The sequence below is a fragment of the Furipterus horrens genome, unplaced genomic scaffold (assembly GCF_987537825.1).
Source record: "Furipterus horrens unplaced genomic scaffold, mFurHor1.1.pri manual_scaffold_1, whole genome shotgun sequence".
Lineage (NCBI taxonomy): Eukaryota > Metazoa > Chordata > Mammalia > Chiroptera > Furipteridae > Furipterus > Furipterus horrens.
Window position 1 is genome coordinate 186,651,255 of NW_028327171.1, and position 23,357 is coordinate 186,674,611.

General features: G+C 36.6%; 1 protein-coding gene across 1 annotated transcript; it reads left to right on the forward strand.

Moving 5' to 3' along the window:
• Positions 1-46: 46 nt before the first annotated feature.
• On the forward strand, positions 47-23,006 carry LOC150022439 (coiled-coil domain-containing protein 150-like). Its single transcript, XM_090287954.1, has 6 exons — positions 47-93; positions 229-406; positions 959-1,027; positions 13,081-13,194; positions 20,808-20,891; positions 22,892-23,006. Exons 1-6 carry the CDS (start codon positions 47-49, stop codon positions 23,003-23,005), a joined length of 606 nt encoding a protein of 201 aa, XP_090144080.1. The 3' UTR covers position 23,006.
• Positions 23,007-23,357: the final 351 nt, after the last annotated feature.

The window sequence follows — 23,357 nt, forward strand, 5'->3', positions numbered from 1 at the left end:
ATGTCTTTTGCATCTTTTGTTCTTGCATTTGTATTTCTTACCTCTAATGAAAACATTTAATTCTGCATTTGCTGGACCAGCCACAAAAACACTGCCCTTAAGGAACTAGTTTTGTTAGAACATTGTGATAATTGCGCTGAGGCAAGAGATATATTCAATAAGAACATTCAGTCTTTCTGTTAGAGGAATCTCATTTAGCTTTCATATCTGCTTGACCTCTTCCTGTAGGGAACATTTAATCCTGGAGCATAACCAGTGTACCCGGAAAGCACAGGATACTGAGAAGAGGACAGCTCTGCAAAAAGAGCTGCTAGAATCAACTATTGCAAGGTTGCGAGATGAATTGGAAGAATCATTGCAAGAGAAGACATCTCTGCTAGAAGAGAAAGAAAACCTTCAGAGAGCGGTAGGCAGAGGCAGATTTATGTTAGCTTCTCCTTGTGGTGGTCATCTTGTTTTAAAATTGTATTTTAAGTGCAAAAGACAAGAAATACAACCCAGACGCAATTTGTCAGTTGCCCCTTAAAGAAATGTTTAGGTGGCTAATTTATGTCTTTCAGCACGTAAAGTAGTCTGCACCAAACAATATATACCCTTATACAGCATTAGTGAATATTAGCTAATAGTTCACACACAGCCTCATTTTAGTTTAGGGGCCAGATTTTATTGATTTCCCCTAAGGGGGTGAAATAATGTAGGTTCAGGAGGAACAGCCCTGTCTTCCTCGTTAGGAAGAAACTAGCAGAGTCTGACATGCAGACGTGTCTTTGTAATTTCAGGGCTATTTGTGAAGTCTGCTCTGCTTCAGAGACTCCCTGAGTGGCCCCTTTTCTGAGAGGATGTGCTATCTCTGCAGTGTAGGTATTAATTGACATGCAGGGTGTGTCTGCTATAGTAGATAGCCTGTCAGCTGCTTTAACATTGACCCATTTCTTTTTTTTTTTCCCCTCTCGGGCAGGTTGATAAAACAGAAAAAGAAATAGCACAAGAAAAATGCAATTTGGAAGAGGAATTAGCTAAAAACAAGGTATTCCACATTTTATTTCACTATATTTTATTTTCTTCTGTACCAGCTTATCTTAATGACAAGATGGGTTGTTTTGTTGACACCAAGGTGTGGGGGGACAGAGACCGCACGAAGCTGGATGCAGCTCAGAGCACTGCAGTCACTGCTGCAGAAGCCTGCTTATGGGAACTGCTTGCTTTGAGCATCTGGTGTTTGCTAGTGAGTCATCACTGCCTCTGGCCCTTCTGTTCACTGAGCAGTTAGCCAGGAATCCCCTGAGAGCAGCTAATGGGCTTGTGGGAGGCAAAAGGATGTTGCTGACAATGCTGGTTCTTTTTGGTTGTTGTTGTTCGTTTGTTTTTTTAACTAATATAGGCTTCCTTAGTACCTATTAGCACCTGCCACTTTATCTGTGAGGTACCCTTTTCTGGGTTCTAAAAAGATCAGAATAGACAGAGAAACAAATACAATTCTTATTAAAGTAAAACAAAAAACAATCTTTAAAACATTGCTGTTTACATTTCAAAATTGGAAGAGAGTTAAGATTATGTATCACTGTTATCTAGAGACTATATCTAGAGCATCAAAGAAAATTAGCCTACCCAGGCAATACATTAAATAAGTCCAGCAACAGATGTCAATATAGACATCAAGCATGACTGTTCCTTGGCTTCTGGCTGAACTAAATAGTTAGCATTTGTGTTACTATATATACGTGAAATTTTAATATAAGAATTGGACACAAGAGAAAAGCTAAATTCTTAGCCTACCTCAAATACCATTCACCAAGCTGGCAGGTGCACCCTGTGGCTTCGTCACAAATATTGAGTAAATTGAGAATAGCCCACTGTAAAAATCATTGAATGAAACTAACTTCTTGTGGTAAGGACTTTGCTGGTGTCAATTTGGTCTCAAATATGCTTTTTGAAAATTGGAAAATTGTTGGCTACTATTAAATTTATTAATCCTTTTTCTTAAAAATGTTAGCGAATGTTACATGGCTAAGGCAAATGCTGTATATCTGTGATTTTTAAATGATACTATTCTGCTTGTCTGGTTTCTGTGGTCTTAATGTAGACTAAGTGTAAGATGATGGAACTGAAAGATACTTGCGCATTAGCAGGGTAGTGTTAGGCCAGTGGTAATGCTTATAGAGTCCTATTTTTTGGCCTACATTGATATTTTTAATATGTATATTCTTTGTAAAGCTATGCTTCTTTGAAGTCAGGTTTATTGAGTTAAAATTTACATACAGTGAAAATTACCCTTTGTTGTGTTTGACTGGATTGAGTTTTGACAAATGCATGCAAGCATGTACTACCACCATAATCAAAACAGCATTTTTGTCCTCCCAGAAAGTTCCCTTGTGCGCTTTTGTAATCGGCCTCTTCCTCCATCTGGCAGCATCCCCTGGCAGCCGCTAATCTGCTTTTCTGTCCCTATAGTTATCTCTTCCAGAATATCATATAAATGGAATCGTGTAATGTGGTACATTTTAAGTCTGGCTTCTTTTATTTAGCATAAAAGTATCTGACTTTCATCCATATTGTTTTGTTATATTATAGTTTGTGTTCCAATATATGAATGTATCACAGTTTTTTTCCCCCATATGCCAAATGAAGGACATTTGGGTTGTTTCCTGTACAAGGATTTTTTCTCCATATCCTCATCAGTACCTGTTTTTTATTTTTTTATTTTTTAGAGAGAGAGGGGGAGGGAAAGAGAGAGAGGAAGAGAAACATCAATGTAAGACAAAAACAGCAATCAGTTGCCTCTGTATACACACTGACTGGGGACTGAACCTGCAACCCAGGCATGTGCCTGACCAGGAATAGAATTTGTGATCTTTCAGTTTATGGGATGGTGCTCCGACCAACTGAGCCACATTGGCCAGGGCTGTTATTTTTTGTTTGTTTGTTTTTTGATTATAGCTGTCCTAGTGGGTGCAAAAGTGGTATCTCATTGTGGTTTTGATTTGCATTTCCCTAATGTTAGTAATGTTTATCATTTATTTAATGTGCTTATTGGCCATTTGTATATCTTCTTTGTATAAATGTCTATTCAGATCCTTTGCCTATTTTTAAACTGGGTTTCTTTTTTGTCTTTTAATTGTTAAGTTGTAAGAGTTTTTTATACGAGGAGGGAACCCCGACCCCCAACCCACTGCAAAAAAACAGAATTATTTTCTGGAGGGCCGGCCCCTTGTAGTACAGACTTCCCCTGCTAGCCGAGTGTTCTAAGAACCCATCTGTATCAGCGTACCAGCTGGTGTTGTGAGAGACTCTGTTTGGCATTAGTGAATTTTTTTGAAGACTCTTTCAGTGGTGTTTGGCCATTTCATGATGGGTGATTTACGAGCGCCCTTGCCCACACTGCGCTGAGTGTTTAGCAGTTTTTAACCCAAAACAGCATGACTCCCATGTCCACCCTCCCTATTCACCTGATCTTGCCCTGAGAGACTTTTTGTCGTTTCCCTGAATGAAAAAAGGCTTCAAAGGGAAACATTTTGCTGATGTGGAAGAGGTGAAACAAAAAAATAGTAGAAGCACTAAAAAGGCATCAAAATCAATGAGTTCAAAAACTGGTTGAGTGGTGAAAAAAAATCTCAATAGGTGTACTGCATCAAATGAAGAGTACTTTGAAGGTGACTGAAGTTTAAATGTGTAAGAATAAATACACACTTTCTATAAATTCTAGTTTTGGGGGGTCATCCTTTTATATTCAGGGTAGTAGACTCTTATCAGATGTGATTTGTGAATATTTTTCTCTCATTCTGTGGACTGTCTTTTTAAAGTTTTAGGTTTTTATGAAGTTTAGTTTATTTTTTCCCTTTGGTTGATTGTACTTTTTTATCTATTTTTAAAATTCTTTATTGTATTTTTTTCCATTACCATTTGGTCCCCTAATACCCTCTCCCCCTGTTGCAAACACCACAGCGTTGCACATGTCCATGAGTCCTTTTTCCTTTTGCTCAATTCCTCCACCCCCTACCCCCACACTCCCAACCCCGTTGGCTGTCATCCTGCTCTCTATCTATAAGTCTGTCTCTGTTTTGCTTGTTAGTTCAGGTTGTTCGTTAGGTTTTACATATGAGTGAAATCATATGGTATTTGTCTTTCTCTGACTGGCTTCTTTCACTTAGCATAATGTTCTCCAGGTCTATCCATACTGTCACAAAGGGTAAAACTTTCTTCTTTTTTTATGGCCAAGTAGTATCCCATTGTGTAAGAGGGGTGGTCTAGTTTCATTTTTCTGCATGTATCTGTCCAATTTTCCCAACACTATTTATTGAATAAACTATCTTTAGCCTGTTGTATGTGCTTACTTCCTCTGTTGAATATTAATTGACAATAAAGGTGTCGATTTATTTCTGGGTTCTCTCTTCTGTTCCATTGATCTATGTGTCTGTTTTTATGGCAGTACCATGCTGTTTTGATTACTATGGCCTTATAGTATAGTTTCATATTAGGTAGCATGGTTCCTCCAACTCTGTTCTTCTTTCTCAGGATTTCTGTAGCTACGTGGGGCCTTTTGTGGTTCCATATAAAGTTTTCAAATATTCGTTCTAGTTTTGTGAAATGCGTCATTGGAATCTTAATAGGAATTATGTTGAATCTATAGATTGCTTTGGGTCACATGGATGCTTTTTAAATTTAATCTTTTTTGTTTTTTTCCATTACCATTTAGTCCCTTGTAGCCACCTCCTTCCAGTAATCACCACACTGTTGTCCATGTCAATGAGTCCTTTTTCCTTTTTAGCATGGAAATTTTAGTTATGTTAATTCCTCCTATCCATGAACACAGTATGTGCTTCCACTTTTTTGTATCTTCCTCAAATTCTTTCTTCAGTGTCTTTATTTCCTGAGTACAGGGATTTTACATCCTTGATTAAATTTATTCCTAGTTATTTTATTCATTTTGAAGCAGTTGTGAATGGGATTAGTTTCTTAATTTCCCTTTCTGATAGTTCATTATTGGCATATAAAAATGCACCTGATTTCTGGATATTAATTTTGTATCCTGCTACTTTGCTGAATTCATTGATCAGTTCTAGTAGTTTCTTGGTGGAATCTTTGGGGTTCTCTCTGTACAGTATCATGTCATTTGAAAATAAAGACAGTTTTACTTCTTTCCAGTTCGGATGCCTTTTATTTCTTCCTCTTGCCCCATTGCTGTGACTAGGACTTCCAGAACTATGTTGAAAAGAGAGGTGAAAGCAGACATCCCTGTCTTGTTCCCGATCTTAAGGGGAACACTTGTAGTTTTTGCCCATTGAGTATGATGCCGGTAGGGGGTTTGTCATATATGGCCTTTATTATGTTTGGGCATCTTCCCTCTATTCCCACTTTGCTGAAAGTTTTTATCATAAATGGGTGCTAGATTTTATCAGATGCTTTTTCTGCATCTATTGATATGATCATGTGGTTTTTATCATTCACTTTGTGTATGTGGTGAATCACATTTATTGATTTGCGAATGTTGTACCAACTTTGCATTCCCACTTGATCTTGGTGTATGATCTTTTTGATGTATTGTTATATTCAATTTGCTAATATTTTGTTGAGGATTTTAGCGTCTATGTTAATCAGGGATATTGGCCTATAATTTTCATTCTTTGAGGGGCTTAGGATAAAGCTGGCCTCATAAAATGAGCTTGTGAGTCTTCCCTCCTCTTGGGTTTTTTGAAATAGCTTGAGAAAGAGAGGTGTTAATTCCCAGAATGTTTGGTAAAATTCACCTGTGAAGCCAGCCAGTCCAGGGCTTTGTTTGTTGGGAGTTTTTCGATTACTGCGTCAATTTCACTCGGTGTAATCTGACTATTCAGATGCTCTGATTCCTCTGAGTTAGTTTTGGAAGATTGTGTCGTCGTCGGCAGCCGTCCGTCTCGAGAGACGATGGTGTAGCTTCTTAAGAGTCTATCTGCACCGCCGAGAATGGCTGTGCAGTCCGACTCGGGAGTGACACGGTATCTGTCTCCTCCCGTGTTGAATCGACATCTTGCGATGACGCTGAAGCTACAGAGCCTGGGCAGGGTAGTATGGAGGGTCTGCTGTTGCCCATGCAGCAGACCCCCCCCTCTCTTCGCAGCTGAAGGGTCCAAGAGAAAGACGGAGTCAATACAGCTTGGGTTCAGGTGCGCCGCAGGAGTTGCCGGTGTTGACTACAACGTCAAACCGCCTTAGGGACTCCGGCTCCGGATTTTCTGTCGGGGTTTACTCCCTTAGCCTTTCCCCTGAAGAGGTATGCTGCAAGGCAGCGGAGGTTTTTTGGAGTCAGAGTTTTCCTTCTCTGATGTACCCTGACTGGAAGATCGAACCAGCGACACTTAGCTCGCAGGCCGATGCTCAATCCACTGAGCTAAACCAGCCAGGCTGGTTTATTTGTAGGAATATATCCATTTCATCCAGGCTGTCCAATTTGTTGGCATATATTTGTTCATAATATTTTCTTACAATAATTTGTATTTCTTTGGAGTCATTTGTTATTTTTCTTTTGTTTTTGTTTCTGGTTTTATTTATTTGTGTCTTCTCTCTTCTTTATGAGTCTGGTTAAAAGTTTGTCATTTTTGTTTATCTTTTCAGAGAACTAGCTCTTGGATTCATTGATCTTGTGTGTCATTATTTTAGACTATTTCATTTATTTCTGCTTAGATCTTTATTATTTTCTTCCTTCTGCTCACTTTGGGCTTTGTTTGTTGTTCTTGTTCAAGTTTCTTCAAGTGTAAAAATCAGATTGTTTATTTATGCTTTTTCTTGTTTTTTGAGATAGGCCTGTAATGCTGTTAATTTCCCTTAGGATTGCTTTCCCTGTGTCCCACATATTTTGGGTTGTATTGTTCTCATTTTCATTTGTTTCAAGGTATCTTGATTTCTTCCTTGATCTCATTGTTGACCCATTCATTGTTTAATAACATGGTATTTAGTTTCCATGTCTTTGTGTATTTTTCAGTGTTCTTGTGATTGACTTCCAGTTTGATAGCATTGTGGTCAGAGAAGATGCGTGATATGATTTCAGTCTTCTTAAATTTATTGTGACTAGTTTTGTGTTCTAACATGTGGTCTATCCTAGAATGTTCCATGTGCACTTGAAAAGTATGTATATTCTGCTGCTTTGGGGTGAGATGCTCTGAAGATATTAATTAAATCCATTTGATCTAGTGTCTTGTTTAATGTTGCTGTCTCCTTGTTGATCTTTTGTCTGGAGGATCTATCCATTGAAGTCAATCTCTCCCTTCGTGTCCATCTAGATTTGCTTTTCATATTTAGTTGCTCCTATATTGGGTGCATAATTATTTACTAGGGTTATATCCTCTTGTTGGATCGTTCCCTTTAGCATTATGCAGTGTCCTTCTTGGTCTCTTGCTATAGCCTTGGTTTTAAAGTCTGTTTTGTCAGATATAAGTATTGCTTCCCCAGCTTTTTTGCCTTCCCATTTATATGAAATATCTTTTTTCCACCCCTTTACATTTAGTCTGTGTGTGTTTTAATCTGAGGTGGGTCTCTTGGAGACAGCATATATATATGGGTCTTGTTTTCTTATCCATTCAGCTACCCTATGTCTTTTGGTTGGAGAATTTAAGCCATTTGTATTTAAAGTGGTTATTGATAGGTACTTATTTAGTGCCATTTTATTGTTAGGTTGTTTCCCTCTTTTTTTTTTCCTTTCTCTTCTTCCCCTCCTATCCCTCCTTCTCCTCCTCCTCATCCCCTCCCCCTTCTTCTTCTTCTTTTTTCTTCTTCCTTTTTCTTCCTTTTCTTTCCTTTCTCTTCTTCTTTCTTCTCCTCCTCCTCCTCCTTCTTTCTTCTTCTTCTTTTTTCTTCCCCTTTAACATTTGTTACAGTACTGGTTTGGTATTAACAAATTCCTTTAGCTTTTTGTCTGGGAAGCTCTTTATATCTCCTTTTATTTTAAATGACGGTCTTGCTGGGTAATGTAGTCTTGGTTGTAGGTCCATGCCTTTCATCACCTTGAAATTTTCAGGCCAATTCCTTTTGGCCTGAAATGGTTCTGTTGAGAAATCAGATAACAGTCTAATTGGCGCTCCCTTATAGGTAACTACCAGCTTTTCTCTTATGGCTTTTAGGATTCTCTCCTTGTCTTTAAGCTTTGCCATTTTAATTATGTTGTGTCTTGGTGTGGGCTTCTTTGGGTCCATCTTGTGTGGGAATCTCTGCACTTCCTGGTCTTGTGTGTCTTTTTCCTTCACCAGGTTAGATAAATTTTTGGTTATAATTTCATCAAATAGGTTCTCAATCCCTTGCTCACTCTCTTCTCCTTCTGCTATTCCATTGCTTCAGATGATGATACATTTCATATTTTCCCAAAGGTTTCTTAAACTCATTTTTTTAAATTCTTTTTTCTTTTTGCTGCTCTGCTTAGGTGTTTTTTTCCTAGCTTGTCTTCCAAATTGCTGATTTGATCCTGTGATTCATCTAACCTACAGTTTATTCCTTCCAGTGTATTATTTAGTTCAGATATTGCATTCTTTATTTCTGACTGGTCCTTTTTTGTGGTTTCTATGTCTTTTTTCATGCCACTGAGTATCCTTATAATCATTACTCTAAACTTTATAGCTGACAATTTGCTTGCTTCTGTTTCATTTTGTTCTTTAGCAGAATTTTTTTATTCTTTCATTTGAGGTCTGTTACTTTGTCTTCCCATTTTTTGCTGCTTCTTTGTATTTGTTTCTATGTATTAGGTAGGTCCGCAAAGAGTCTTTCAGACCTATGTCAGACACTGCCTGTAACTGGCTCTTGGCAACCAGTCTGGAGCTATCAGTGATGCTCAGCTTGTGACTTCCTTGGCTGGGCTGTTTGTGTGCAGAAAGAACCAGGCTGCACACAAAGACTAGCTTTTACCAGCACTGGGCCTGGGGAAGATTCAGCTAAGGACTCACAGCTTCCAGAAATCCATCCTCGCTGTTAGCCTCCAGCTATACTCAGCAGCCTGGATTAAGCACCACAGGGTGGGGCAGATAAGTCTTGTGGGTGGGGCTGTTGCTTCCCCTCAGGTTAATGCCGCTTGTGCTCTGCCTGACAAAAATGGCCTCTGCAGTATGGGAATGACTCAGCACAGGGATCATGGTGGTTGATCCTTCAGCTCTCTTTCCAGAGCCACAAACCCCAGACTCTCCTCCTACATCTCTAGTCTACTGTGCATTCCCTCTGCCAGAGTTCAGGTTAAATGACAATAAAAATTTTGTGTGTTGGGTCTTTAAGAGGCTCTGTATCTCCAGCCATCTCTCCCTGGCAGACAGAAACCCCAGTGCTTTTCACAGCTTGATGTTATCTGGGTTCCTTTCCTATCTCTGGTGTCATAGGCCAGGGAGCCCAGGTTGGTGTTTAGATCTCATAGTTCCGAGGGTAACCTGGCTGCTGAAATATCCCTCTGGAACGTCAGGTGATGCCCGTGGGAGCCCAACCAGCCCTATCATACCTCCGCACTCTCTACAGTCTTGTTGTGTGAAGTGGTTTCATCAGTATATCCTTAGTTATAAGGCTTTTCTCCAGCTGGTGTTCAGTCGGTTATTCAAGATGATTTTTCCATAATTTAGTTGTAATTCTAGTTTTGTCCTGGGAAAAGGTTAGTTTATCTTCTACCCACTCTGCCACCATCTTGGACCTCTGGTTGCTTGTACTTTAGGTTTGGGTATCACATCCAAGAAACTTGCCTAAGCCAAGGTCATGAAGATTTACACCTGCTTTTCATTTTAAGAATTTTATAGTTTTACATATTATATTTAGGTCCATTTTGAGTTGCTTTTATATATGGTGTGAGGTAGAGGTCAATTTCATTATTTTGCATGTGGATATCTGGTTATCTCAGCACTATTTTTTGAACAGACTAGTCTTTCCATTGAAAAAAATTAATCAATAGTCAAAAATCAATTAATCAGAGATATATGGGCTTATTTCTAGACTGTCAATTCTATTACATTTATCTATATAACTATCCTTATGCCAGTATCATACAGTTTTGATTACTGCAGCTTTGTGTTAAGTTTGAAATTGAGATGTAGGAGTCCTCCAACTTATTTTTCAAGATTGTTTTAACTATTCTGGATTCTTGCATTTCTATATGAATTTTGGGATTAGCTTTTCCATTTCTGCCCCACCCACCCCCCAAAAAGAAAGGCAGCTAGAATTTTGATAGGATTTGTATTGAATCTGTAGATCAATTTGGGGAGTACTGTAATCTTTATATAATAGTTGATATATTTTCTCTATATAATATTTTATAATCTACAAACAGTTTAGTTCTTCCTTTCCAATTTTGCTGCCTGTTATTTTTTGTGTAATTGCTTTGGCTATTGAAGCAGTGAGAGCAGACATTCTTGTCTTAGGGGGAAAGCTTTCAGTTTATCTCCATTAAGTATGATGTTAGCTGAGGGCTTTTTGTAAATGACCTTTATCAGGATAAGGAAATTACCTTATATTCCCAGTTGATAATTTTTATCATGAAAATGTGTTGAATTTTGTCAAGTGCTTTTTCTGAATCTATTGAAATAAAATTGTTGATTTTTTCCTTTATTCCATTACTATGGTATACCGTAGTTGAATCAAGCTTTAATTCCTGGGATAAATTTCTCTTGCTAAAGTGCATAATCCTTTTTACATTTTGTTGGATTTAGCTTGCTGGTACTTTATAGAAGATTTTGTATCTGGGTAAATAAGGGATATTGTTCCATTGTTCTCTTGTGATGTCTTTGTCTGGTTTTGGCATCTAGGTAATATTAATATTGACCACTTGAAATGATTTTCTAAGTTTTCCCTCCCCTTCTGTTTTTGGGAAGAGTTTGTGAGGTATTGGTGATAATTCTTTAAATGTTTTGGAGAATTCACCTGTGAAGCCATCTGGTTTTTCTTTGTGGGAGATTTTTTGTTTGGTCTTGTTTTTAACTGTTATTATTGATTAAGTCTCTGTTCTTATTATATTTCTATTCATATTTTCTACTTTTTAAGAAAATCAGTTTCAGTATTTGCGTGTTTCTATGAATTTATTTCATTTGTTATCTAATTTGTTAGAATACAATTGTTATAGTAGCCCTTTATCTTTATTTCTGTAATTTCAGTAGTAATGTCCCTTCTTTCATTCCTAATGTAAATAACTTATGTCCTCTCATTTCTTTTCTTGGCTAATATAGCTAAAGGTTTGTCAGTTTTGCTTATCTTTCAAGAACCACTTGGTTTTATTGATTTTCTCTTTCTCTATTCTCTAATCTGCTCTATTTTTTATATACGTCCTTCTGCTTGTTTTGGGCATAATTTGCTCCTCTTTTTTTTTTGGTTTCTGAAAATGGAAGCTTAGGGTTATTGAGATATTATTTTTAATGTAGGTGCCTACAGCTATAAAAGTCCCTCTATGCTCTGCATTAGCTGCACTGTCATGTTGTGTTTTCGTTTTCTTTTTTTAATCTTAAAGTATTCTTTAATTTTCCTCATAATTTCCTCTTTTGCCCATTGGTTATTTAAGTGTATTAACTTTCCCATATATGTGAATTCCCAAATTTTTATTCTTTTATTGCTTTCTAATTTTATTTCATTGTAGTTGGAGAACATATTTAGTGTAGTTTTGGTCCTTTCAAATTTGAGTGTTTTATGGCCTAACATATGGTAGATCCTGGAGAACACTGAATAAGCACTTGAGAAAAATATGTATTCTGTTATTGTTGAGAGGACTGTTCTATAGATGTCTGTTAAGTGTAATTGCTTTATTGTGACATTCAAGTCATTCACCTCCTCACTGATCTTCTGTCTAGTTGTTCTGTCCATTATTGAAAATGGGATAGTGAAATCTCCAGATATTATAGTTGAATTGTTTCTCTCTTCAATATTTCCAGTTTTTGCTTCATGTACTTTTGGGGCTCTCTTGTTCAATGCATGTGTATTTATAAATGTTCTACCTTCTTGATAGGTTGACCCTTTTTCATTATATAATGCCCTTCTTTATCTTACAGATTTTTGTCTTAATGTCTATTTTGTCTAATATTAGTGCAGCCACTCCAGCTCTTTTCACTTTACTGTTTACATACTGTATATTTTTCCATCCTTTCACTTTCAACTCATTTGTGTCTTTGGATCCAAATGTATCTCTTATAAACACATATAGTTGGATCTTTTCAAAAATTTATTCTATGATATCTGCTTTAGTTGGAATGCTTAATTACTGATAGGTGGGATTTGTATCTGCCTCTTTACAATTTGTTTTTTTAATATGTCTTATATACTTTTTGTTCCTCTGTTTCTCCATTACTGCCTTCTTTTCTGGTAAGTGATATTTCTGGTGCACTATTTTAATTCCCTTGTCCTTTCTTTTACTATATAATTTTGATTTACAGGTAACCAAATGAGTTACAAATAAAAAATATGTTTTTGGTATATTTTTTACATGTACCTGTGTTATAACTTTTAGTGATACTCCTTATTTTATCATGTGGGTTCCAGTTATTATCTAGTGCCCTTTTATTTCAGCCTGAAGAACTCACTTTAGTATTTCTTATGAAGCATATTTTCTAGTCCCACAGCCCAGACCCTGCCAAAGGGTGGATGCTGGCAAATTGCCCCACACAGCTGTGGTTAGGATTAGTGAGAATTAACAGCTTAGCAATATTGAATCTTCTAATATGTGAATATGAATTGTTTCTCTATTTTATTTAGTTTTTATTTCATCAATATTTTGTAACTTTCAGCATATCAAATATTGGACATATTTTTTAGATTTGTACCTGAGAATTAAATGGGTTTGGATAGTTAATGTATTTAAATAAATGCCAAGTACCAAAGGACTTCCATTTCTATGAAGTGTGAACTATGTAATTTGTAATAACCCTTCTACTGAAAAGAAGTAGAAAAGTTGAAAAAAATGTAAAAGAAAAAAATATTTAAAAGTCATCATAGAGCTATCAGATTGAAAATTCCCAAATATAAAGGCAGGAGAACATGTTCATAAGATAGTTTCTATTTTATAGTTATAAATGTCATTTTAAAAATAAATTAATATTTTTGGATCTGGTATAAATAGATATTTATTTATAGGTAATAAACAGATTTCTTTTCTCCTTTCATTTTTCAAAGGTAGACATAAATGTGTTCACCCACAACCTGCAGGCTGTGGAGCAGAAGAATAAGCAGCTGGCAGATCAGTTGGCTTGCCTAGAACTTCAGCAAGACACATCTGACTTCCATGGGGTGGGTATAAAAAGGTCAGTCTAAAGTATGAATTAATTACTAATGAGTTTTAAAAAAGATCAGAAGTCAGGAGATGGGTTTTCTTCATTTGTTTGTGTTTTAATCATTATCAAAAGTCCTCAATAACTCCAGCTAAATGTGGCATAAATCCCTACAGCATTCAAACAATAGAGGACTTAAGAAAACAAGAATTTAAGGCACCTAATAAACATCTGCCTACACAGATGATCTATAATGCTGAAAAGCACTAATATTTCTAATATTTTTAAAATATCTACTCTTGTGTAAATTACGAGGAAGAAACTTGTATTTTTCCCTGACCGTTTCCTTCATAAGTTAATCAGCAGTTGGTTTGATTTCTAAACGCTATTTAAGAAGTTCAATGCATTACGAATAAATGGTAGAGCTCTTAAAACATCATCTCCAAGTGATGAAGGAGATTTAAAGAGATGATTGATTTGAGAAGCAGCTAATAAGTTTCCTATGTGCTTTTGAATACTTGGAAAAAAATTAGTTATTCCATGAAATCTCTAATGTGAGTCCATCTTATTATGAGTTGAATCTCTTGAAGTTTTATAAGCTGCTCATTATTTCAACTATGAAAAATTATAGAGTAAGTATAGATCCTTCTACACTTCCATGGCTTTAGAGTCAGACTGCCTAGGTTTCAATTTTGGCATGATCTTGGTTATGACCCTTAACCTCTCTGAGCCTCAGTTTTTTAATATGTCAAAATGGGGATAATAATACTATTATTAGGGGGTTGTTTGAGGACTAAGTAGGTTAATAGATGTAAAGCGTGTAACAAGTAGCTAGCATTTATTGAATTCTTGGTATTTAAACTGACCCAGGGTGATAAGCCTTTTAGCTCCTGTTGGAGTGACAAGAGGCATTAACTCTCAATTCCTGGTGCTATCTCAGACCAGTCCTCCCTGTCCTGAGATTAAAGAGTCATTCATGCCCTTTGCTTGTTGACCAGGTGTCAGCTGGGCTTATTCACCCATTTCCTTTTGGTCCATCTGAAAGACCACATCTCAGTCTGCCTCATTTTTCCATGCCCCCACTGCCAGTGAGCAGGCCATGGCCTTACCTTATTATTGACTTTGACAGACCTTGCCAGTGACTTGATCAAGGTTGATTCTTGCCTGCAGACCACACTTCTCGATAAGGTCTGCCAGTGATAATCCACACCTCAACTCCAGCTTGCGTCTCTGTATGTCTATATGTAGAACCTTCTCTGACCAAGCCTTCCGGGAGGCATTTCAGTTGGCTGTGGGAGTTGGATAAATGAGGTCAGGAGTTCAGGATTTTCTTTTTTAATCTTAGCAATATCATTAAACCTATTTCCATTCAGTGCTGGCAGCGTGTTTTTGTTCTTTACGATTTAACACTTGAAATTCTCAATAAAAGCTACCTTGTAGTTTAATCTCATACTGATTTTTGGAGATAATATGATGTGTGTTGTGTATGCCCCGCCCTGCATCCCAGATTGGAACTCAGGCAGTCCTGATTTCAACCCTTGGCTCCATTTACTGTGTGACCCAGGCAGGTTCTTAATCTCTATGGCTACCATTGCCAAGGGGATCTTCCCTAACTGGGGTTCTTACAGCACACTGCATACTCATATCAGAATAATTGCTGCATCAACTAGAAATTGACCTGTTTATGCACCTGCCTTCACTTTCCTTTAATGCAAAAACAGTAGTTACTAATCTTTATACTTCCTTGCCTATTGCCTGGTACATAATAGGTGTTCACATAAAACACAAAAAAGTCGTGTCTGTCTTGCCAGACTGGGAGGATTAAATGTGTGTAAAGTGTCCACCACATACATTATCTTTGCATAAATATTATTCTCTTATTTTTTCCTCACACTTCCTAATTTTAAGTTGATTTTTGCCATTTCAGCCTTTAATGAGGGTATAATGAAGTCCATTACCTCAGGCAATCATGCAGGGGGCCTCAGTGAGAAGTGGCTTCAATGGGGGAAGGTTGCTATTACTGATTTCAAGTTAAATGACTATCCTTTCGGGTTCTAAACATTTCATTTAGCACCACCAGACAGAAACATAGTTCCCTACACAACTAGAATGTTTCATGACTTGAAGTTAAAGGATTAAATCTTAAAACCAGGAGGACATTGAGTCAGTGTACCACCTGGCAGGTGTCAAAGTTGGTTCCATCTGCTTGGACCTGTCATACTAGTTGTTAGATATTTTGAGTAAAATCCTTCGTACAGTGTTCTTATAAAATAGCTTTATCAAGATGCCAATATCTACTGTTTTAAGTATTTTTCTAACAGCTCCAGCTAACTTTTACAGCTTACCTAGATTTTAAAAATGATTTTAGAAATAATTTTATGGCTTTTCTTAGCAACTTGCCTTTCATATCTTAAAATATTCTGTTTGCTTCCTGCTTTTCCAAGGAGTAATATCTCTGTGTTTGAGTTATAATGTATATTCTACCATTTGCATATTTTGTTACTGTTTTTCAGATGATTTCTATTTCTGTTCTGCTCTGCATATTTAATAATCTTTATAGTATATTGCCTAGATTACTTAAGCAAAGGTCAATCTCAGTTCTGCCTTCCAAAACTCAGAATCTGAGATATTCACTCATTTAAGTGCTCTTCCTCTAATTTCTAATCTTCTGTTGATTCTCTTAAGTACAGGGCCTTTTCAGATAATCTGCAAACAATAATTTAAGTTATTGCCTTAACACAAATTTTCCTTTGGCAACTGGTAAAAATGTATTTTTGTCATAAAGTTAAGTAAGTGACCATATGTCAGATGTTTTTGTGTATCTGCATTAGCATTCTCTTTGGTTGCAAAAAAAGAGATATTATTTTTAAAGTGTATTTAAAATATTAATAGAACTTCTTTATGCCTCTGCCTAAAAAGAAGAATTTGATTGAAGAAAAACTTGCCATTATTTTAAAAATTCCTCGACACCTTTTAAAAGAGACCCAGATCATCTAAGTTATTCCATAAAGTCTTCCCACATTCCAAGAAAGTAAAAAGTTATTTTTGAGTGTTTAGTATTTCTTATAGCTGGCATATTTTAGGTTAAATCTAGCTCTTGGTGTGTGTGTTCACTATCCCTACACTTTACAGCACTTTGGGACACATCAATTTATAGAACTTGTAACTGAATTTTAAATTAAGGTTTTACAGAATGGCTTAGCTATTTTTACAGCATTATTGGCCATCCCTTAATTTACTTTCTACCGAAGATTGGGTCAAAACATAATCTCAACTGTAATGTTTCATTCATGCAATGATTTTATGTCAGAATTTCCAAAACAGAAACTATAATAGGAAATGGGGACTGTATGTCTTCCACAGACAGAAAAATGATGATTAATTTTATGATAATACATTATTAGTCTCCTGTTTTTGTAGTAGTTTACATTTCCCTTAGGTTATTTTGAAACTCATACTTTATTGGTCTGAGTGCTTTATAAAAATTACTTCCTTTGCCTTGGTGATAGCAACACATAGAGATTTTTTTAAAAAACTTTAAGAAACAATGTATGAATATGTATATTATACATGAAATAAATGTTGCTTTGATAAGACAAATACTTAGATGGTTATAATAGTTAATAACCCACTGACACCTAATATTCGGCATATATTTTTATACTGAATATGTGTAATTTATAGTAGATGGTTTACAAAGGCTAATGACTCTTTATGCCTTTTCTATAGACTTTTTCTTAAATTAAGTCTAGACTGTCTAAAACGTCCTAATTCTTCTAGTCAAGGCAACTACCAAGGTGAAAATAAAATCCAGACTAGTGTGCCCCTTTTTAAAAATATGCTAACATGAAAATACTTTGAACAGAGGACAACATGAGTTACACGGTATTATACGGTAATCTAGTTTGGAATGTGCTTTTTTCTTTTATTTGGAAATAAGTATGTTTGATTCACAATACTTGAAATAAAGTGCACTACAAAGTGATGGCTAAAGAAGAGCTATAAATTCTGGTCAAGAAGGAGGCATAGGTAAACATGGCTCACTTCCTCATACAACCACAGCAAAAATTACAACCAGACTACAAAACAAATATCACCCGGAATTGTCAGAAAATCAAGCTGTATGGAAGTCTGACAAACAAGGAATTAAAGAAGCTACATTCATCCAGACGGGAAGGGGAGGAGTGGAGACATGGAACAGGCAGTCCCATGCCCACAAGTGTTGGACAAAAATCAGGAGGTATACCTCAGGAGCAAGGGATCCCAGACCCACACCAGGCCTCCCAGCCCAGGGTTCCAGCACCAGGAAGATAATTAGCCATAATTTCTGTCTGCAAAAACCAGTGGGGGTTGGGACAGAAAATGAAACTGGGGGATTCTCAGGAGTCTCCTCTTAAAGGTCCTGCAATGGACTTAGGACTTAGGCACTCCCTCCCTCTGGGCTTCAGCACCAGGATGACATCTGGAAGGGTCCCAGTTCATATAGGGAGAAAGTGAAGTGACTACTGTCAAGGTGAATGCCAGGAGACATTTTCCTCCAGGACAAAATTCCAGAGGCCAGGCAGTGGCATTGTCCCCTCTCTGGGCCTTCCCCAATATTGAGCCACAGAGCGCTAACACGGGATACCCCACCTTGGAGATTACCTAAGGCTCCACCCCATACAACTTGCCAGTGAGCTTTTCTACTATAGGGCCACGTTACTAAGACAGGGAGTCAGAGCAGCTCAACCTAATAATACAGAAACAAGCACAGAGAGGCTGCCAAAATGAGGAGACCACAGAATATGGCCCAAATGAAAGAACAGAACAAAACTCCAGAAAAAGAACTAAACAAAATGGAGATAAACAATCTATCAGATGCAGAGTTGAAAACACTTGTTACTAGGATTCCCAAGGAACTCATTGAGTACTTCAACAGCATAAAAAAGACCCAGGCAGAAATGAAATTTACACTAAGTGAAACAAAAATCAGCAGTGGAGTGGATGCAGCTGAGAATCAAATCAATGATTAGGAACATAAGAAAATAACATTCAATCAGAACAGCAAATAGAAAAAAGAATCCAAAGAAATGAGAATGGCCTTAGGAGCCTCTGGAACATCTTCAAACATACCAGCATTTGAATCATAGGGGTGCAGGAAGAAGAAGAGAAGGAGCAAGGAATAGAAAACTAATTTGAAGAAATAATGAAAGTAAACTTCCCTAATATGGCAGAGGGAATAGACATGCAAATCCAGGAAGCACAGAGAGTCCCAAACAAGTTGGACCCAAAGAGGACAACACCAAGACACATCATAATTAAAATGACAGATGTTAAAGATAAGGAGAGAATCTTAAAAGCACCAAGATAAAAGAAGAGAGTTACCTACAAAGGAGCTCCCATAGACTACCAGCTGATTTTTCAAAAGAAACTTTGCAGGCTAGAAGGGACTGGCAAGAAGTGTTCAAAGTGATGAAAAGCAAGGATGTACAACGTAGATTACTCTATCCAGCAAAGCTATCATTTAGAATGGAAGGGCGGATAAAGTGCTTCCCAGACAAGGTAAAGCTAAAAGAGTTCATCATCACCAAGCCATTATTACATGAAATGTCAAAGGGACTTTCTTAAGAAATAGAAGATCAAAACTATGAACATTAAAATGACAACAAACTCGGCCCTGGCTGCTGTGGCTCAGTGGATTGAGCATCGGCCTGCGAGCCAAGTGTCTCTGGTTCGATTCCCAGTCAGGGCACATTACTAGATTGTACGTCTGGTCCCCAGTTGGGGGCGCGAGCGAGAGGCAACCACACAGTGATGTTTCTCTCCCTCTCTTTCTCCTTTCCCCTCTCTAAAAATAAAAAGATAAATAAACAAACAAATAAGTAAATATTTTTTTAAAAATGACAACAAACTCACAACTATCAACAACAGAATCTAAAAAATAAAAACAAAAACAAACTAAGCAAACAACCAGAATAGGAACAGAATCATAGGCATGGAGATCATTTTGAGAGTTATCAGCTGGGAGGGGGAAGGGGGAGAAAGGGGAAATGGTGCAGGGATTAAAAAGCATAATTGGTAGGTACAAAATAGACAGGGGGAAGTTAGGAATAGTAAAGGAAATGGAAAAGCCAAAGAACTTACATGTACGACCCATGGACATGAACTAAGGAGAGAGGGACTGCTGGATGGAAGGGGGTACTGGGCGGAGGGGAGCAAAGGGAAAAAATTGGAACAACTGTAACAGCATAACCAATAAAATGTACTTTAAAAATATATATATAAATATATAAATACACACACACACTGTAAGCCAAAAAAAAAAAAGATACAAATCAGTAGGAACAAAATAGATAGGGATGTTAAGAATAGTATAGGAAATGGAGAAGCCAAAGAACTTATATGCATGGCCTATGGGCATGAACTAAGTGGAGCAGGTGTGCTGGACAGAATGGGGGGTAGCAGGTGGAGGGGAGCAAAGGTGGAAAAATTGAGACAACTGTAATTGCATAGCAAATAAAATGTATTTTTGAAAAAATAGCTCTAACTGTCAGAGATGGTGAAGACTATCCTGCATGTAAATTAATATCCCTACGTATGTGGTTTCATCTTCATCCATTTGCCCAAAGTTGAACATAAAACAGAAGGCTAAATTATTTGGTTTGAAATGCTTAAAAGACTCCCTGTTCTATTATTCACAAATTAAGCAAATGTAAGCCAGAAATAGTGACTTATGTCAATCTTTATCAAGATTTTAAACTCCAGATTCACTGCAGCTAGTCGGCCTGAGTGATGAAAAATTTGTGTTCTCAGTCACATTTGCTTGTGTCTGTATTATCCACACAGTTGATTTGTGAAGATACTTTTGACATATGGCAAATAAAATATTTCCTGTAATTAAAATATAACACTGAAATTGATTATGGAGGGTAAAATTTTCCATATTCAAACACTAATATTGTTCCTGAAGTACCAACAACACCTAAAATTTAATAGAAGAAAACACCATTTTATACTTATTTTTTCTGACAAAGTTTGAGGCAAAAGACTTGGAAAAATGTCATTCTCAAAGGCTGTTTTAATGACAAAAATATGTAATTTCACAAAATATACAGCCTTCGGTAATGTTTGGCCCAGATCACACTGTGTTCAGTGTTTGATCCAAACAGTGTTTTGTGTTCCCAATAAATGTTCCTATTGTGTTTTCAGATATGTTTTTTAAACAGCCTTTTCCTAATGATAACTGAAGCACCTCCTACTGTCCGAGTGGTGACGATTATTTGTAGCTGTCCTTTTCATCGAGAACGATATAATCCTCAAACTGTGTATCTGTAACCACAGATACAACCACCCTACATCTGGGTGGTATAGCAACTACAAAGGAATAATTAGTGTAACAAACATAGAACTGATCCAAGAAGAGCAAACTCTGGGGCTCCTAAGACACACTTTCCTTAGCTGTCTCGCTACATGTTGCATATTAGCACCATGATTGGCTATCTGGGGAAAGACAAAGGGGCAGCAGTAGCCAATAAATATGAATCCTGGTTTCATTATTATAGAAATGGTAAGGGTATAAATACTTGTTTGAAAACAAAAATGATTATTTCATTCTATGCCTAGAGGTACTGATATCTGTGTTTGCTTTATCAGGTTGCTCAACAACAGGTGGAAAAGGTCTTGGGAAAAATTACTGAGAGTGAAAATAAACTGACCTATGAAAAGGGAAAACTCCAGGTATAAGATTTTATCTTCTGATTTTTATTGTTTTAACTTTTTAATATCAATTATGAAACTAAATATTGCTCAATTTTGAGTGCACCTAGCCTGTCATTTACTCATTTGATGACTTTGGACAAGCCTTTGAACTTCCCTAAGTTTGTTACGGCATTAAAATTTAGGTGACCTCTATTCACATACCTATAATATAATGCTGAAACCTAAAATTTTGAAGCCGAAGTCCACTCTGTGATTCTCTGACGTTTTATTATAACTATTCAATGCATGGTCATTTACAGAAACTGTATAGAGAGCCTGTGTTCTCTTTTTTGTTGAAATTTTGTAAGATTCCTAAAAAGAAATAACCCTGGAAATCGGTACTCTGAGGCAATAGAATAGACTTGAGTGAATGGGATGATACTCTTTTTTTGCTGCTTTGGGGTTCTGTCCCTGCAGTACCCACAGAGCAGGAAGCTTGCCACTGATACAGCTAGGCCAGCCTTTAAACCAGCTCCAATAGAAGCAGTGGTTCTTAGCCCTACCTACACAGTAGACTCACCTGGGGAGTTTTAAAAACTCATGAGCTAAGTCACTGCGATTCCTGAGACTGGCTGATAAGCCAGCTATAGACTCTGCTTGGATATTAAGGACACAGAAACACCAGGTCTCTGGGGCAGCAGTACTTATTTGCTTCTATGTTCTTTCCCATTTGAATGTTCTGAATTAGATATCCTGCCACATAAGAAGCTCAATATAAAAATTAAAGTGCTTTATAGATAAGAACATGCTGTCTGACAGGTTTTAGGGCATGCTGTTGAGTACCTCGGAGGCTGAGGTAATCTGAGAAATATTGTGGTATAAGGATACTCTGTTTAGCTTGAAGAGAGACACATCTGAAAGTCTTCAGAGTTAATCAGTCCATTTTCCATTGGGTTCTATAGGTTAACAGTTTGCTTATGTTTAAAATGAGAATAATTGTTTCATCAGTACCTTCCTTTAGAGGCAGCCATTTTAATTCTGAACTTTAAATGAAAAAAAAAAAGGTTAATTTTTATTAATGGCTTGGGGGAGCCACAGCACATGTTTTAATACTGTACACTGTGGAAAAGAGCGACAGAAATAGGCAAGTATGAGAGAAAGGACAATCCTGCTGATTAAACAATAGACATTTCCTGAGACAGAATGTGTTCCCCGTGCAGCCTTTCAAAAAAATTTATTTGCACTTAAATTTTAACAGTTCTTGAAAATGTCCAGTAGCTGCAGTCAAAGGGTATTTACCCTCCAGAAGTCGGAAACAAGAAGATATCAAGAGAGGAAAAAATTGATTTAAATAAAAAAATTTAGATGAAATTTTTCTTGATTCAAGTATAGTCTCAAGTAATGTTAATTTTTAATTTGTATGAGAGAGTTGGGAGTAAAAGGGAAAATGTAGAAAACCATACAATTTGGAGTTTTGTGAGTAAATATTAATGATTTTTCTCTCCCCAAATGATAATTTTCTGTAAAGACAAAGATGTGAGTAGTCATTTTTATGAGTTTTCAAATATAATTCAGTGTATAATTCCATATATTCAACTTTTGTAATTCTGTCAGTAAAAATAGAAGACTGTCTCCTTCTTGCATCTTGACAATTCTAATTATCTATATTCAAAATTTTTTTGAATACTATATACCACAATTCCTTTAAAATTGAAATTTATTACCTACAAAATATCACTGTTATATTCATGAGTCATGTTAATTTGGAGTTTCCATAAGCAGTAGAAGCCAAATGAATTATCCCTGTATGTGTAAATGGATATAGCTTACTTTTAGCTGTTGAAATAGGTATGTGTTTGAGTTGGAATAGCATTCTTTACATGATTAGAAAATCTTAAGATTACTTTTTACAAGTTTTAAGGATTTCCTGTATAATATTTTTTGCAAAACTTGTGACATCTTTTTTTTCCTTTTGGAGTATATACACATATATTTTATTAATGAAGCTTCTTTAATTATTCTTCTGTTTTTTTCTCTAGATAAAAGTTAAGCAGCTAGAAGAACAGCTACAGTCTTTCATGGAAACCCGTTCACAGAATGATCATCTACCGAAGTTGAATAAGGCTCTAGAGGGCAAATATACTCAGGTGTGACTAATAGCTACAAACAGATGGCTGTGTTTAAGAAATTGATGCCTTTTATCTGCCTTACCATACAATTCCAGAAAGATTAATATTCTGTCACTTGATTCAACAAGAATTTTTTTAAATACCCCGTAAGTACAAGGTTCTGCTAAGCCATAGAGGAATTCATAAAGATGCCTGAAGCAGGACTGGGACATTCAACTTGCTTGTGCTCTAATTTGAGGCTTAGAAATGTGCTCAATAAACTTTATTATAGAATAGAAAATATGCCTTTTAGAAACAAAATAGGTTGTGCTATGAGCATTCATAGGAAGTACATTATAATCAAAGCATGGTGAAAGGCTTTCATAGAGGAAGTGGT